The 16,145-nt window shown below is 47.4% G+C and overlaps 1 protein-coding gene across 12 annotated transcripts in view; it reads right to left on the bottom strand.

The window, feature by feature from the left end:
- Nucleotides 1–9,196: 9,196 nt before the first annotated feature.
- The window catches only part of LOC119436847 (uncharacterized), a 245,026-nt gene continuing 238,077 nt past the window's right edge, over nt 9,197–16,145 (bottom strand). For all 12 annotated transcript variants that reach the window (XM_037703847.2, XM_037703845.2, XM_049660021.1 and 9 more), the window contains 4 exons: nt 13,836–13,971; nt 11,385–11,529; nt 10,244–10,327; nt 9,197–9,598 (listed from right to left, as the gene is read on the bottom strand). In XM_037703847.2, the coding sequence (XP_037559775.1) occupies nt 9,470–9,598; nt 10,244–10,327; nt 11,385–11,529; nt 13,836–13,971 (494 nt within the window). In that variant the 3' untranslated portion in view covers nt 9,197–9,469. The remainder of the gene's footprint in view (nt 9,599–10,243; nt 10,328–11,384; nt 11,530–13,835; nt 13,972–16,145) is intronic.

The following is a 16,145-nucleotide window of genomic DNA, read 5'->3' on the forward strand; positions in this document are numbered from 1 at the left end:
GGGGAGCAGGTGAGCCGCATGATTCGTCGGGTGTCTACGAAACGTGGTGGTCTGCGAGGGCGGGATGCCCTTCGTTTGGCCCAAGCGTTCGTCATCAGTCGATCGGATCATGTACGCAGCCCCCTACCTCCGTCTCGGTCGCCACCACGAGGCCCAGCTGGATGCCCTCATCCGGTCTGTGCATAAACGTGCGCTGGACCTCCCGGTGTCCACTTCCAACCGTCGTTTTGCGGCTTTGGGGGTGCACAACTCCTACTCGGAGCTTTGGGAGGCTCACCTCGTTAACCAACTTGGTCGCCTGTCTCAGACGTCTCCTGGGCGCCGTCTGCTTGCGCGCCTTGCTCTCCAACCTATTCTTCCTCCGGCGCCCCCCGATCGGATTCCCGACTCTTGGCGCCAGAAACTCTGGGTTGCCCCTCTCCCTCGTAATATGGATACTGTCTCCCACCCTGGTCGTCGGGCCGCTCGTGTTCGTGCCCTTACATCCCAACACGGATCTCGACCCGGTGTCTTCTATGTGGATGTCGCGGATCCTTCCTCCTCTGGCTACTTTTCGGCTGCCGTGATCCACGAGGGAAACGCGATTGATGGCCTCTCCTTTCGGGCCTCTACTTCAACTCAGGCGGAGGAGGTGGCCATTGCCTTGGCGGCCTCCCACCCCAACGCAAGGGTCATCATCTCGGACTCGCGCTCTGCCTGCTCCCGATACCTTGCCGGTTCTGTCTCGCCCCTCGCGGCTCACCTACTCCGGGCCGCCTCCTGGCGTTTCGTACCTCACCCCGTCCGACTTGTCTGATCCCCGGGACATGAGGGTCTTCCTGGTAACGAGGCCGCCGATGCGGCCGCCCGCGCGCTTCTTCCCCGGGCCGTTACCCCTTCTCCCCCCTCGCCTGATCCTGCAACCCAGTTGCTCACATCGTTTAGAGAAATCTTAGCCTGTTACCGCGATGGTCGTCGGTTTGTCTAAGGCCGATGAGCGAACCCTGCGCCGCTTACAGACCAACACCCTGTTGTGTCCTGCCGTGGCTCGCCATTTTTTGCCTAATACAAGTGGGAACTGTCGCCATTGTGGGGTCCTGGCCGACACCTACCACATGGTTGCAGCATGCCCCTCTTTCTCTTTTCCTCTCTCCCCCCCTTTTCCCGTTCCCACACGAGAGGCCTGGGAGGAGACCCTGCTCAGCTGCTCTACCTTGTGCGCCCAGCGCGCCCTGGTAGCGCGTGCCCGAGCGGCGGCCATCTCCAATGGAATACCGGACTAGGGAGTCCACTTAGGTGTCTCCCCTTCGGGGGTCAACTCTTGTATTTTCCTAAAATAAATGTTTTCACCACCACCACCACCAAAGTACAGCTGCTGATAACGTCGCTAGAGCGATGTCGACGTCAGAAGAAAACGAGGCACAGACATTGGTGGGTACACAATGACGTTTTATTATTTCGCCATCCACTCTGGAGCCACGGAGCACCGCCGGCGCGCAGCAGGCTACTGTGGATTCATTTTTGTCAACACGACATTTTTCTACACACCGTGTCGACGCACGCACTTTTGATCAGAACCTAATCATATACAGCTTCGCTGTAAAAGAACCAGAATTAACGCTCGCCTTCGTGCATAGCATTCCCCGCCAGCGTTTCCCGGTAAACATTACGGCTACATATGCAGTTGCCGGGAAGCGTGAGAAGCAGTCAGGGATCTTTGAATGCTATCGCGTTCTGCTCTTAAAGGCGAAGCTTAAGTGTCTGCCATTTTTTTTTCTTTTGTATGCCATTCTTTACTGCTGCTCTACAAAGAGCATGGCGCCTGCGCTTCAAACCAAGTGAGGTGCAGAACTCCCGTGTGCGCATGAATACAGTTCCAGTGTTGTCACCTGCAGACTGCCTCACTCATAGCAGCTCCAGTGCAATCAGTGAGGAATCCCCCCCCCCCTTTTTTTTTTACGTAGAATCGACCATGTTACTGAACGAAGGCTCAGTAGCCTTCCGAGTCATCTTCCTTAGACAATGGCTGTGGAGCTTCGGATCAGAGAGCCACTAATACCCACTGCAGCAATGCAGCGCTAAAGTGCTTTCCAGCTTGTACTTTTGTATGACGCCTCACTTCTGCAGCCAGGTGTCTGTGCCAGCCTAAGGGCCCATTCACACTTGCGACTAGGTGAGGTCGCGCGACCAAAGCGACCAGTCGCAAGTAGTCGCAAATGGTCGCTTTTCTCGAAATGCGACCGTTTCGGGCCAGTCGCTCACTGCTCGATTGTTCAGTCGCGCGACCGCAGTCGCAGAACAGCTGAACCAATCAGATGCGAAGGAACAGGGCGTCAATATACGCTGACGCTCATTTTACGCGGCGATGACATTGCAAGCAGACGTGAAGGGCATATCGCGAGATATTTCGGTTTAGCGACTCGTCGGTCGCATTTGTAAAGTGTGAACATCGTTCGTCTTGAGTAGTAGTCTGGTCTCCAGTCGCAATCGGTCGCGCGACCTCGCCTAGTCGCAAGTGTGAATGGGCCCTAAAGGGCCTAGTAAACAGAGCTTATGATGAGGTTCTCTTTATGAAGGGGTGATATGATAGATATTGTTACGCGAAGAACGAGTCAGTAAGACGGGCAACTATTTACAGGTTGTATTTACAACAGCGGTTGCAGCGCTGACCGGTTAGGTTCACAGCGCGAGCCCAGCTCGTTAATCCTCTTCTTTTCTCGAGTGATGGCGCCCGCGCGCCTCGGTCAAACAATCAAATACCACACGCGTGTAGCATAATCCCCCGGCGGCAGAAGCGACGTCCCGGAGCGTCTAAATGTAATCACTGGGAGGGTGATACTGCTTCAGTCGTGTAACGTGCACGATATCGCTGAACTGGGAAGCAGATGGGGCGTCAGGGGCAATCTCGTATGTGACGGGAGTCACGGCACGAAGCACTCGGTAGGGGCCTGTGTAACGCGACAGCAGTTTTTCTGACAGGCCGACCTGACGCGACGGAGACCATAGAAGCACCAAAGAACCAGGCGGGAAGTGCACGTCTCGGTGTCGCTGGTCGTACAAACGCATTTGACTCTCTTGGGAGTTCAGAAGGCGGTCACGGGCAATTTCGCTTGCGTGAGCAGCGCGGGCGACGGCATCAAGTGCATATTCATGGTGGGTGCCGCGTGAACAGGGAGAGTTGTGTCGAGGGGCAGTGCTGGTTCTCGGCCGAACAGGAGGAAAAATGGGGAATAGCCGGCTGTGTCGTGGCGCGAGGAATTATAGGCAAAGGTGACAAACGGCAGAGTGAGGTCCCAGTCTGTGTGGTCTGAAGAGACATACTTCGCGAGCATGTCTGTGAGAGTGCGATTAAGACGCTCCGTGAGGCCATTAGTTTGCGGATGGTATGACGTGGATAGCTTGTGCCTCGTGGCACAGGACTGCAGGATGTCCGCGATAACTTTTGACAGGAATGTCCGGCCACGGTCTGTGAGAAGTTGTCGCGGAGCTCCATGTAATAAAATCACGTCGCGTAAAAGAAAATCGGCAACATCTATGGCGCAGCTTGTAGGGAGCGCTCGGGTGATGGCGTAGCGCGTGGCGTAATCTGTGGCCACAGCGATCCACCGGTTGCCAGAGGTAGAAAGAGGAAAGGGACCAAGTAAATCTAAACCCACCCGAAAGAATGGCTCCGCGGGAATGTCGATTGGTTGTAGGTACCCAGCAGGTAGCGTCGATGGTGTCATGCGTCGCTGGCATTTATCACACGCAGCTACGTATCTTCGAACGGAGCGAGCAAGCCCAGGCCAAAAGAAGCGTCGGCGGATCCGGTCGTAGGTACGTGACACACCGAGGTGACCGGCAGTGGGGAGGTCGTGAAGTTCGTGGAGAACAGCCGAGCGAAGGTGTTTAGGGATCACAAGGAGTAATGCTGGGCCGTCGGGGTGAACGTTGTGGCGGTAGAGTACGCCATCTTGAAGTGTGAATAAGCGAAGGGAACTGTCGGCAAGTGGAGATTCCAGGCGGTCAATGATAACACGCAAGGACGGGTCACGGCGCTGCTCGTCGGCGACATGGACCAGTGGAAAAACAGAGAGAACGCAGGCGTCGGTGTCAGGCTCAGACGTAGAGGTCGGGTCTTCGACTGGGTAGCGAGAGAGGCAATCTGCGTCCTGGTGTTGGCGTCCCGACTTGTACGTCACTGTGTAGGGATATTCTTGTAGTCGGAGAGCCCAACGACCGAGCCGGCCAGTAGGATCCTTGAGCGACGAAAGCCAACACAGCGCATGATGGTCTGTGATTACTGAGAAGGGCTTGCCATATAAATATGGGCGGAACTTTGAAACAGCCCAGACGAGAGCAAGACATTCGCGCTCGGTAATCGAATAGTTGCGCTCTGCAGTTGTCAGGAGTCGGCTAGCGTAGGCTATAACGCGGTCGTGTCCGTGTTGGCGTTGCGCTAAGACGGCGCCGATCCCATAACCACTGGCATCGGTTCGGACCTCTGTTGGTGCGGACGGGTCAAAGTGGGCCAAGATCGGTGGATTAGTCAGAATCGTGATAAGGCGTGAAAATGCGGCAGCCTGAGGGGAACCCCACGTAAAAGGCACGTCTTTCTTCATAAGTTCTGTGAGTGGTTGAGCGATTGCTGCGAAATCTTTCACGAACCGTCTGAAATAAGAACAGAGCCCCACAAAACTCCGGACGTCTTTGACAGACTGAGGTACAGGGAAAGCCGTTACTGCTCGAACCTTCTCCGGGTCGGGTTGTACTCCGGAAGCATCGACGAGATGGCCGAGCACTGTAATCTGTCGGCGCCCGAAGTGGCACTTCGATGAGTTTAATTGGAGCCCAGCCTTGCGGAAGACGTCAAGGATGGCTGCAACGCGCTCAAGGTGCGTCTCAAATGTAGGAGAAAACACAAGGACGTCGTCGAGGTAACAAAGGCAAGTTGACCATTTGAAACCTTGAAGCAGAGAGTCCATCATCCGTTCGAACGTGGCGGGGGCATTGCATAAACCGAACGGCATAACCTTAAATTGGTAGAGGCCATCTGGAGTGACGAAAGCGGTCTTTTCTTGATCTTGCTCATCGACGGAAATCTGCCAATAACCAGATCGAAGGTCAATGGACGAAAAGTATTTGGCACCGTGAAGACAATCAAGAGCGTCGTCAATTCGTGGTAAAGGGTAAACGTCCTTCTTAGTGATTCGGTTTAGGTGGCGGTAATCAACGCAGAAACGCCACGTGCCATCTTTCTTTTTGACGAGCACGACCGGCGACGCCCAAGGACTCGACGAGGGCTCAACAATGCCTTTGGCAAGCATCTTGTTTACTTCCTGCTGAATAACTTGCCACTCTGCCGTGGACACACGATACGGTCGGCGGTGAATGGGAACAGCATCACCAGTGTTTATCCGATGCTGAACAAGGGACGTCTGACCAAGTGGGCGATTTTCAGTGTCAAATATGTCGCGGTAGGACAACAAAAGGCGATATAGGGCGGATGCAGCAATATTGTTAGGAGATACTGTGACATTATGATAAAAGAGTCGGCGCGCGATGTGCTTGGCGCGGGTCCGAGGTGCCGATGCGCGAAATGCCTAGTCGCGGGTCCGAGGAGTCGACGCACGATATATTTAGTCGCGCAGTCGGAGGCGCCGATGCACGGAACCGACAAGTCCGCGCGGGAGGTCCGCACCGAGTCGGAGAAGCCTATGCGCGAAATGGTTAGCCGCGAGTGCGTGGATTGTGCGCGCGATGTGCTTAGTCGCGAATTCCGAAACACGAGTGCCGAAAGGCCTAGCCGCGTGTGCGAGGATTCCGCGCGTGAATCTTGGTCGCGAAGTTCGCGTCGCGGATGCTCGGAATGCTTAGCCGCGGGTCTGAGATGTCAACGAACGGAGGGATCGGCCAAGCTAAAGTCCCTAGATTTTCTGCAGAAAAAAAAAAAAAAAATGTCACAGTTTCGCCCTGAGGGCGATCGAAGCAATTAATGCGATAGCAACACAGCAATGTCATACGAAGTAAGGTGAGCGGCTTTGGTAGCAATATGAATTGTAGTAAACATGAGCTGATTAAGTAAGCAGGTGTGCTGCGGCGTAAGTAGACCGACATGAAGAGAGACTTGATGACCACGAGAAGGCGCGTGTGAAACGGTGGTGTTGATGAGAAGCGCTTCCCGTGGGCAGCGCGTGCGAAGGGACACACCTGTAGCGCTGCACTGCCGATCTGGGCAGCATCGCATGTGTAGCGTGCGTTGGAAAATGTGGCCCGACTATTACTAACTGAATGAACAAGCGTGGTGTGAGCCCGCACAAACAAACATGAATAGATCACACTGAATGACTGCAGACGACGACTGTCAAAACGCTGGCAGCAAGCGCATACGCCGCAGCGGGCGAGGTACGTGCGGTCTATCGCTTCAACGGAAACTGAGCGGCGAATGCACAGTGCATACCGTGTGGAGATAAGAGACGGTGCGGGCGAGCGACGAGCGCGGTTGTTGGAAGAGTAGAAGTGCCAACAACCGGAGATTTTAGGCACGTTCGATTCGCCTGCACCGCCTGAACCAGTTCACAAGGTGCTGCACCCTGCCATTCGTTTCATATTCTTTCAAAACTATACTTAACGCCCACCCAAAGCATGGCAAGCCAGCATTTCTGCATGTCACACCTACTGGAACACAGCCGCTGCGGCAAGAGAATGCCATAGTGTGCCATAGCCTGCCATAAACACTGGCAGGTTAAGTGACACAGTTAAGCCAAATTTTTTAATATGAGGAAATATTTGTGAACGTTTGGTTGGTTTCCTATAAACCCAATGTAAAAATATTTCACTCAGCACGGGCCACTAATTTGGCTAAGTCAAACTTCAGCAGATGCCAGCAACGTCTGCTACTCGGTTCAACTAGATGCCCTGATCGGCACACTTGAAGATGGAAACTCTGCTGACTACACACGAGAAGCACATAGTGTTCCTGTGGACAGCAATGCCAGCATCAACGATGACATGGAAACATGCAGGGCAGACACCATAGAAACAATAATTGAGGAGATTCTTGATATGCCTTTGCTGGCTGGTGATTAGGTGCTGCCCAGGAGCCACAAGAACCAGCTTCACGCATGAAACAGTTGGTAATGTCCTGAATACTTTGGCCATCGAATGACACGAGGGCACTGAACATATTTTAGCAAGGTAGATAAAAACATAGGCATTTTCGACAGTGCACAGATTAGCACAGTTCCAGCAGTAGTAGTGTCATGCAATATTTTGCATCATGCAAATCCAATAAGTATGTCTGCCTTTTGATTTAATGCTGTTTCATTATTTTGGGTTGTGGATATTTGGGTGCACCAGGAATAGCATATCTTGAGTTCTGTGGATAACCTCTGCGAATAGAAATTTCTGATAAACTTCTGATAGGGGATGACCAGGGGATAGTCTTTTGAAGTTTGCCTTAAACGGGAGTTTACTGCATTTTGTCATATTGAGCCACTTTTAGCGCAGGAAATGTAATGTAAACTTTGTAGTTTGAAACAATTAACTAAACCAGAGGAGATTCTGTCAATGTCCACGATGTAACAGAAAGCATGAATGCGAACTTCAAGGAGGCGTCATCACCAGTTTATTGTTTATTCATATCTTCTAGCTTACCAAATGTTTGCTCATGGAAACAACTTTTTGGCATTCTATAAAAGTTTACTGGCACAGCTTAACTTAACAGTTCCCCATTAAAGCTTTCATTTGCCTATTTCATGCTAGGTGAATCAATACGCATAGTCACTTATCACAAACTTGCAGCACTATGACGAGCGCTGGCGCAATCTTTTACAATGACAAGGCGCCTGCCATTAGTATCAAGTGTAGGTTAGTGCAGCTGCTTCACACGGCTGGTCCAAAAGTTTATTTTTGTCTGTTTTACCAAGTTCCATCCTCATTTGACAAAATCAAGTGAGGATTGAAATTGATTAGCCAAATATGTCTGCAAAAATACAATCCCAATACATGTATGCTGCTGCACAATTTTGTAGCCTGTTCTTAAAGGGAAACTAAAGGCAAATACTAAGTTGACGTGGACTGTTTAAGTACCATTCCAGAAACCTTGCAACGCTTGTTTCGTGTCAAGAAGACTCAGTTTACGAGAAAATTGCATCTGAACGGTCCGAATACCCCTATCGCAATTCAAATCTCCCGTCACCGAACCAGGAAGTTGCATATGCCATCACCGCCCTTTGCTGCTGTCGTTGAGTAAAACGGCACCCGATGGGCGGCAGTACGGTTTTATGCACAAAATGCAAACACGCGACCACGGAAAAACCGAGCCAATGCTAGGGTGCTTGCCTGATGATGAAGGCACTCCTCATTTAAATTCTGTCACTAGTACTCAACCACTCGTTACCAGAACATCATTGTAATGCATTATAAGAAAAAAAATGCTACTTGTCCAGTGCTATTTCATTTTTAGAAAGAAATCGTTGACATTACCCTTGACAACGACGCGGGCAATCGAAAGGTTTCGCTGTGGCTCGACTCCGCCGCCGATGCTTTTGCATTTCAGTAGTTTCATTATCGAGTAGTGTGCGCCGGTTTTGCTGGCTCGTGAAGCTCGCACAAACTGCAAGTAGCAGAGAATTCCACTTCCATGTGATGTCGCAGGATGCGAGAACAGTCCATGCCACATGACCAAAGGCAGCTGCAGCAGCGGCGAATCCACCACTCTGTATGGTTTCTCCATGGCCGTGCGTTTGAGTTGTGCATAAAACCGTACCGCCGTCTGTCGGGCGCCGCTTTCCTCACCGATGGCAGCAAAGGGCGGTGATGGCGTATGCGTCACCACTCCCCAATTGGATGGCGGGAGATTTGAATTGCGATGAAGGTATTCGGAGCTTTCAGATGCAATTTTCTCATAAACTAAGTTGTTTTTTGATACGAACCAAGTGTTGCGAGGTTTTTGGAATGGTATTTAAACAGTCCACGTTGACTTAGTATTTGCCTTTAGTGTCCCTTTAACATAGTGGGCATGGCTGAATGGTCAAGCATTCACAGAAGCTGGAAGGACCAGCACATTCTTGTAAACGTTTTCTATTACCACTGCTTGAATAGAGCATTGATTTTAACCAGAAGGTATGAAAGCGTTGTTAAGTGAACCAGCCATGAATATGTGGGCAATAATATGGCACTTTTTGAGCCATTGGACTACATTCACTATGGCTGATTACAGGGTAAGACAACGACACACTGTTAAATGCACTTTATTTTGAGTATGACTGCAATGTTTTCATTGTGTGAATTGCAGGAATGAAACTGTACAAATGACTATACAGACTTCAGCATGTTCATATTTACACTACCATGATGGTTCTCAGTTTCACTTCTCGATGAGCACATTTACAAGACAGCTCAAGGCAAACAGACTGCAACTCTGATAGCGCTGTCAAAATTAAAAATGGTGAAGCATGAAGGGGCTGGTTTTGGACATTTGGAACAACTGTTGTCAGATCCGGTTGCTTCAGCACCTTTCTGCAGCGCACAGTACAGCCTCACTTATGTCACTGAACACAGGAACCCCAGCTCGTGTCGCCAAGTCCGAGAGGTACATCCGTCCACGGTTGTAGTCCTTAACTGCCAGTTCGGAGAGCTGCATCAGAAGGAAAGATAGCATTGCACATACCCTGCATAGATGCAAACATGCGCCACAAGCACATTCTTTCATCTTTAGATTTAGCTGACTGGTGAGGTTTAACCATTCCAAAGCAACACCCAATTATGAAGGACATAATAAGAGAAAGTTAGTTCTTGCCACCTGGAGTTGCTCAAACATGCAATTAAGTGTCAATACACTAGCATCTTTTATATTTCCACACTATTTGAATGAGAGTGTGACTGCGAATTGAAACCATGATCTTGTGCTCGCTCAGCAATTTTAAAAATTTAATTCTGGCATGTTACGTGCCAAAACCATGATCTGATTATGAGGCACGCCATAGTGGGGGGGCTCCCAATTAATTTTGACCACCTAGAGTTCTTCAATGTGCAGCAAATGCACGGTACATGAGCGTTTTTGCATTCCACCCCCACTGGAATGCAGTCACCGTAGCTGGGATTGAACCAACGTCCTCGAGCACAGCCGCGCAACACTATGTGCTTGCTCACTAGCAGAATGCTATAGGCAGAGCCTTCAAGTTTGATCACATCAATTAGCTCAATATTTAAGCCAAACATAAAGCAGTATATACTTTGGATGTGTCCAGACAGTATGTGCTTGAGATAAAAAGCCAATTACCTTTTCTCCATCAATGACCACATCACTTTCCAGGTACTGAATACAAAGGACGACGTTGCAGCCTTGGCCAACGTAGTGCACAGCCTGGTGAAAAGAAGCAACTCGCGTTAGAATTTGCAACATCAGTCAATTCAAATTACTATTAAACTGCTGCAGGCTACACATTATCAGCGCCACATGCACATACACCAAAGTGTGGCAATTGTCAATGTATATCGCCAAAAAGGTTTTGTCAGCATATCATCAAACAAGATCAGGACTTCGATATAATGATATACTATTCGAGCCTCAAAACAACTAAGTCGTGCCTTGGATTAAAACACTGCTATACAACCACCTCTTGGAGCACTTCTGGTGGCCAAAGCTAGTTTGTGGATATGAAATTCCTCCCGGACAATAACTTCATTATTAAGCAGACTGGCCATTATATTATATATTACAAGTGTAACGCACGATAATGCACAGGTGTGTATAGGGTAACACCTAGTGCTCAAAATTGGTGTTGGATGATGGCGTTATCAGTGCTAGAGTTCCTTCTTTTGCTTGTTTACAGTGCTGCAGTGAAATCTTGTAGTACTCTAGCAGCGAGGAGGGACTGAAATGTACACTGCTGTGACGACTGCACCAAGAAACCAAGGGTTGCTTTTGGTACCACTGGCAGCAGCAAAAAACAAAAAGGATCTTTCTCAGTGCCACTCAAAGTAGCAAAATGCCCAGCATTTTGCGCATTTTCTATCTATTTCTGGCCTGGCATCACCTTATGTTGGCAGGTCCATGTAAAATAAGTCGCTGGGAAGTGCCACATCAAAAGTACACCAGAAATACATTCTACATAGTTGCTACTAAAGGTAGAAAATGCAGTTTCTTTGTACAACCTGCAGCAAAAAAGAAGAACATTTTTCACGCCACACATCACACACCAGGTTTTTCAAGTTGCCACAGCACTCAAACAATCTTCATATTGGATTGACAGTTGGCGCAGTGGCAGCCTACCTACATCCGCTGGCAATGACAAGACCTAACATAGAAATGTGCGTGAAAATGATCAAGTTTGTGCCACAGGCTACTTCAGAGACACTACGCTGACTCTAACACTATAGACACTATGCCGACTCTAACTGAGAAAGCAAAGTTCACTAACCACTAGCATTTCGGCTACACAGCGTGCAGTTTTGGTGATGACGAAGAGCAAAACTTGAGCACTGTTGATGATGTGCATTTCAAGTGGACTCAGGCGAGCATTCCAAGGGGAGCGGAATGGGATGGAATGTGTCAGTCCATGTTTCCTGCACACCACCAAGAAAAATATTAAGGAAAAGAAATTTGATTACATACACCAAAAACAACAAAAGGCAAGCAATTAGCTTGTAATGAGAAGCCAGATGTTTAGGAGCTGAAGGTGCTCATCCAGCATTAAAAAAAGGCAGTGTTTCTTTGGCATGAGCAGAAATGCTGCAAGTCCACAATAAAAAGAAAGAAAGAAAAAGAATGTTGTTTCTATTTTTATCCTAAGAAAACCAGCAAAAATTCTCAGAGGATGACAAAGTATTCAGATGGACATCTAATGTCTAAATGTTTTCTTTGTCACTATTATGTATATTTGGAATAACACGGCGAGATGATGTGGACAAAAGAAAGGAATGGACAACGTGATAAACATAGCCGACTGACTAAATGCAATAGAAGAGGATACTACTTCCAGTACTATACATGTGGACAACTTTTTTTCACTACGAAGGCAACGGTTCTGTCCATATTTTATGATGTGAGAAACAGAAAACATACCTAATTATTAATATACCATGTAATTCGAAAAGAGATGCGATACCTGCAAGTCATTAACCCTGTTACGTTGTCGGGCAGGGCCCGACAACGTAACACGGCCGTAGCGGTCCACTGTCGGGCACCGCCCGACAAGGGTGTTCGGGGGTTAAATTTCACGGTTTTTCTCACTGTGATTCGTGCGCATTCTTTGTATACATGATGCGCCATCTCTTGAGGGATAAATAAACTTTGTTTGATGAAGTTTACTTATCTTTGCACTAGGGTGCAGCACAATGTTCAGCACGACTTCTGCATACCAGAGCGTTCTCACTTGCACGCACAACCGCATGACCACAGTTTCACCGCGTGCATTTTACGGTGGTGCATTTAGTGAAAGCTTCTAGGGCTTCCCATTGTCAATAGCTTTATTTTGAGGCGCACACAGCTGCATAATCATGGTGAGAAAGAATGGCGACACCTGCAGTACCGCTGCAACCTCATCCTACAGCTGGTGGGTGACGTGAGGGCTAGAGCCAAAAAGCGAGGCCCGTCTGCGCGGTAGGAGTGCGAGGAAAAGCTGGATGGGAGGAGCCATTTCATCTACAAGCTCCCAGGCCGAACCAGCAAGGACTGTGCCACTTGTAGCGATCGAAAAACAAATGGAGGCAGGAGGGAAACTGTGTTTTTCTGCAAAATCTGCAGTAACAACCCTGGCCTGCACCCAGGAGAATGCTTCGAGCGGTATCACACGCTGCTCAAATATTGGTAGAGGAGTTGCCTGCAGAATGCAACAGAAAAAATAAATATCCTGTGAGTTTTTCTTCCACAGTTGGTGGTTTTGTTAGCGGCGCCACAAACTAGCAAAATAGTTTCGGACCGGAACAGCCGGAAAGTGGGTAAAAGTTTCGGACCGCAAAGGGTTAAAGGCATTTTATTTTTTAGTCTGCTCTTGTAAGTTTTGACATCACAAAAGCAAAATGGTGCCTGCAGTTTCTGGTGCCCATTCATCACCTAGCTGACATGACACCCCCATGGCTAAAGATTGATGCCAAACTTCAGCTACACAAGGCTGTTGCACATGGCTGTTGAAACAGACAAAACAAATGGTGTTCAATGCTTACAGCAATTTAAACATCGCTACCTCTATGAAACTAAAGCTAAGTAAGGTCAGGGAAACTGAAACAGGTACGAAGCTCACCCAAACTAATTGGCTCTGCCGCCATAACTTTGCAATTTATAGCCAGATGAAGCTGTCCACAAATATTCATGTAGGTGACAGCGTGTAATAACTCTGAATGTCACTGATGCTATGTCATGCTGGCAGACAGAGATAGCATCAGAGCACCCTTGTTGCAGGCAATGCCATCAGTCATTGTATCAGTGTGCACTTTGTATCCTGCACATTTATGCTCTTAACCCCCACAGAAAAACGTAGTTGTTTGACAGTGACCTATCGCAGTAGGTCAGTGATCAAAATATAGACTGACCAGGTTGCATATAAGCTATGTGTGCAGGAACAAGTTGACAAGCTTTCTTTTGGCTACTTGTGGAATTAAGTGACTTAATTTCTTTAGAATCTAATAGTTCGGACTCCTGATTATTATGACTTTAAGGCAGTCCCCACCAAGTTCAAATTATAGATTGGCGACTGTACTTGCAAACTAAATTTCCTTATTCGAATTTTCAGGTAGACAAGTTCAGCCTAACTGCCACAGCGTGGGTGACACAGCGCGGGTAAAACAATACAGTGAAAACCCTAGACAGGTGCAACAAATAGCCTTCAGTACACCACTTATAGATCAGGGACAGAGCATGACTGCCTGCTTACTTGAGAAGTGGAATGGCGATCTCATCTCTCCAACTACAGTCTTTCGTGGAGCCTCCAAGGTAAACATGACTCCAGTAGGGTGGTAATGGGGCATCTGTTACTCCACCAGAAAGAGCAGACCTTGGAACAATGCGATCTGCATGAGGAAACCCACAAATATATTGGTGTGCACTATGCACATACTGTGTAACGACATTGTGTACACGGCTCGTAATGAAACACAAGCTTATATGCTACATGCAACTAGTAATTCACCCAAATGAAATTCATAATTTACTCTTCTTACATCTTAAATATGCAGCATTTCTCCTATATGCAATGCCACTAGCGAATGAATCACTGCTACCCTCACATTAATTAATTCAAATATAAATGCGGTCAGAATTACCAATCCCCATTTATAATTTTAAATCTATGCTATTTGTACAGTATTAATTGAAAAAAAAAAACCAACATATGTTTTCCTCTTCATACTAGAAAAAGGTGTATAATTCCTTAGTGCTTGTGTCAGAACTGCTGGTAAAATTCAACTCCAAATTTGTAACAGTTATCTGGAGATTGCATAATAGATCTAAGCAATAATTTGTAAATAAATATTTGCAGATTCAAATGGTACCTAGCTGTACCACATTTAGCACACTGAATGCTTGTGCTGATGAGCTAGCAGCATTTAGGAGAAGTGTTTAGAACAAGAAGCGACATAGTCAGTTGACATGAGGCCACTTTCTGTCAAAGATAGACAAGACCAATGCACACTTTTACAAAATAATACGAGTGAAAAGAAAATGTTAGGAAGAAACAACAACACTAGATATCACAGATGCCGCAGTGCCTTTGTTGTCAACTTCAAACAATATGCCAAGCTGGCAAAATCCATTTATAGGCTTTTATAACCCAAAGATGCACAAAATGGGCTACGAGGGATTCCATAGTGAGGGGCTTGAGATTAAAGTGCAAGCACTTGGAAGTCTTTAGTGTGCACCTAAATATAAGAAATATTCTTGCATTCTGCCTTCCACTGAAAAGCAGCAGTTGTAACCACATTCACAGCAACTTAACCCCACAGAAACTGATTTTGCACAGCTGTATAACGCTGACTGTTCAACCTGTTTACTCTGACAATATTCCTACTAGTATTACTATGATGCTTCCAACCCATTCCCCTTGTCACATGAACTACATGATAAACGACATTCAATATCACAATTACATTACACAATGACTCTGTTTTGTTCACTGTACAACACAGAAAACATAGGGTAAAACAGGCAGTGGAAACTACTACTGTCCCTTCTGCCTGTTCATCTGTGCTTCCATTTTGTTGTGCATACACTACAATATAGACTCTGGCCTCTCTGCACCTAAAGGGGGCCTCACCAGGTTTCGGCACTGCAAACACACAAGCGCGATGTGTATATCATGTGCTGACAATCTTGCCTGCTAAGTATCTAAGCATGCTAAGTATGTGCTGACAATCTTGCCTGCTGCACCAACACGAAAGCCACTGAAATTTAAAACAAAAGTCGGTCCTGCTTTCCTCTTAAAAGAGCCCCACTTCCTACCAGAAAAATGAAGGTCAGGTGCATAAATGCCTCTACTCAGATGCACTGCCTGCAATGTCATTGATTATGGCACAATACTTCGGAAAATCATCCAATGCAGAATGTCCAAAACCGCATCAGAAGTGCGCCACACAGCAAGAGAAGGAAAAGAAGGTAAGAGAGAGAGACGGGGCTCATGATGTAAACGAGTCCCTCGGCTTCAGATTGGGAGAAGGTAGGGAAGGAATGCCGCTTGTGAACACTAGTCGAGACAAGGGAAATAGTGTGTGCATGCAGTGAAGCTTGCCTCCTCGTAGCACGGCGATGTAACATTTCAAGTTTTCTTATCTCCTCTAATAAATAACCAATTAAAAAAATTATTGCGGTAGAATTCCCCCTAGACAGTGCTTTTACAACTTCCCAAGTGATAATAAAATTTATTGTTGAGGCCTAGTGAAAGGCCCTTTAAGCTTTATTTAGTATGCACATGGAATGCACTTAATACATAAATATAGGCACTAAGGTGACCCATCAGTATTCTTTAGTAGTAAGAACAGCTGTTTCAAAGTAACACAAAGATCTCCAGTCAGTTACCATACTGACTTGCCTAACTACCGCAAATTTCTTTTTCCAGGTACTCTGGAGAAAAGTTGTTGATAATTGCTTATGTTGATAATTGTTCAATAAAGTGTACATTCATCTTTACAAAATTAAGCTACACATGAATGCTGGCTCAAAGGGACCATTTAGCTTAAAAGTTTCATGCATG

Source organism: Dermacentor silvarum, chromosome 1, assembly GCF_013339745.2.
Source record: "Dermacentor silvarum isolate Dsil-2018 chromosome 1, BIME_Dsil_1.4, whole genome shotgun sequence".
Lineage (NCBI taxonomy): Eukaryota > Metazoa > Arthropoda > Arachnida > Ixodida > Ixodidae > Dermacentor > Dermacentor silvarum.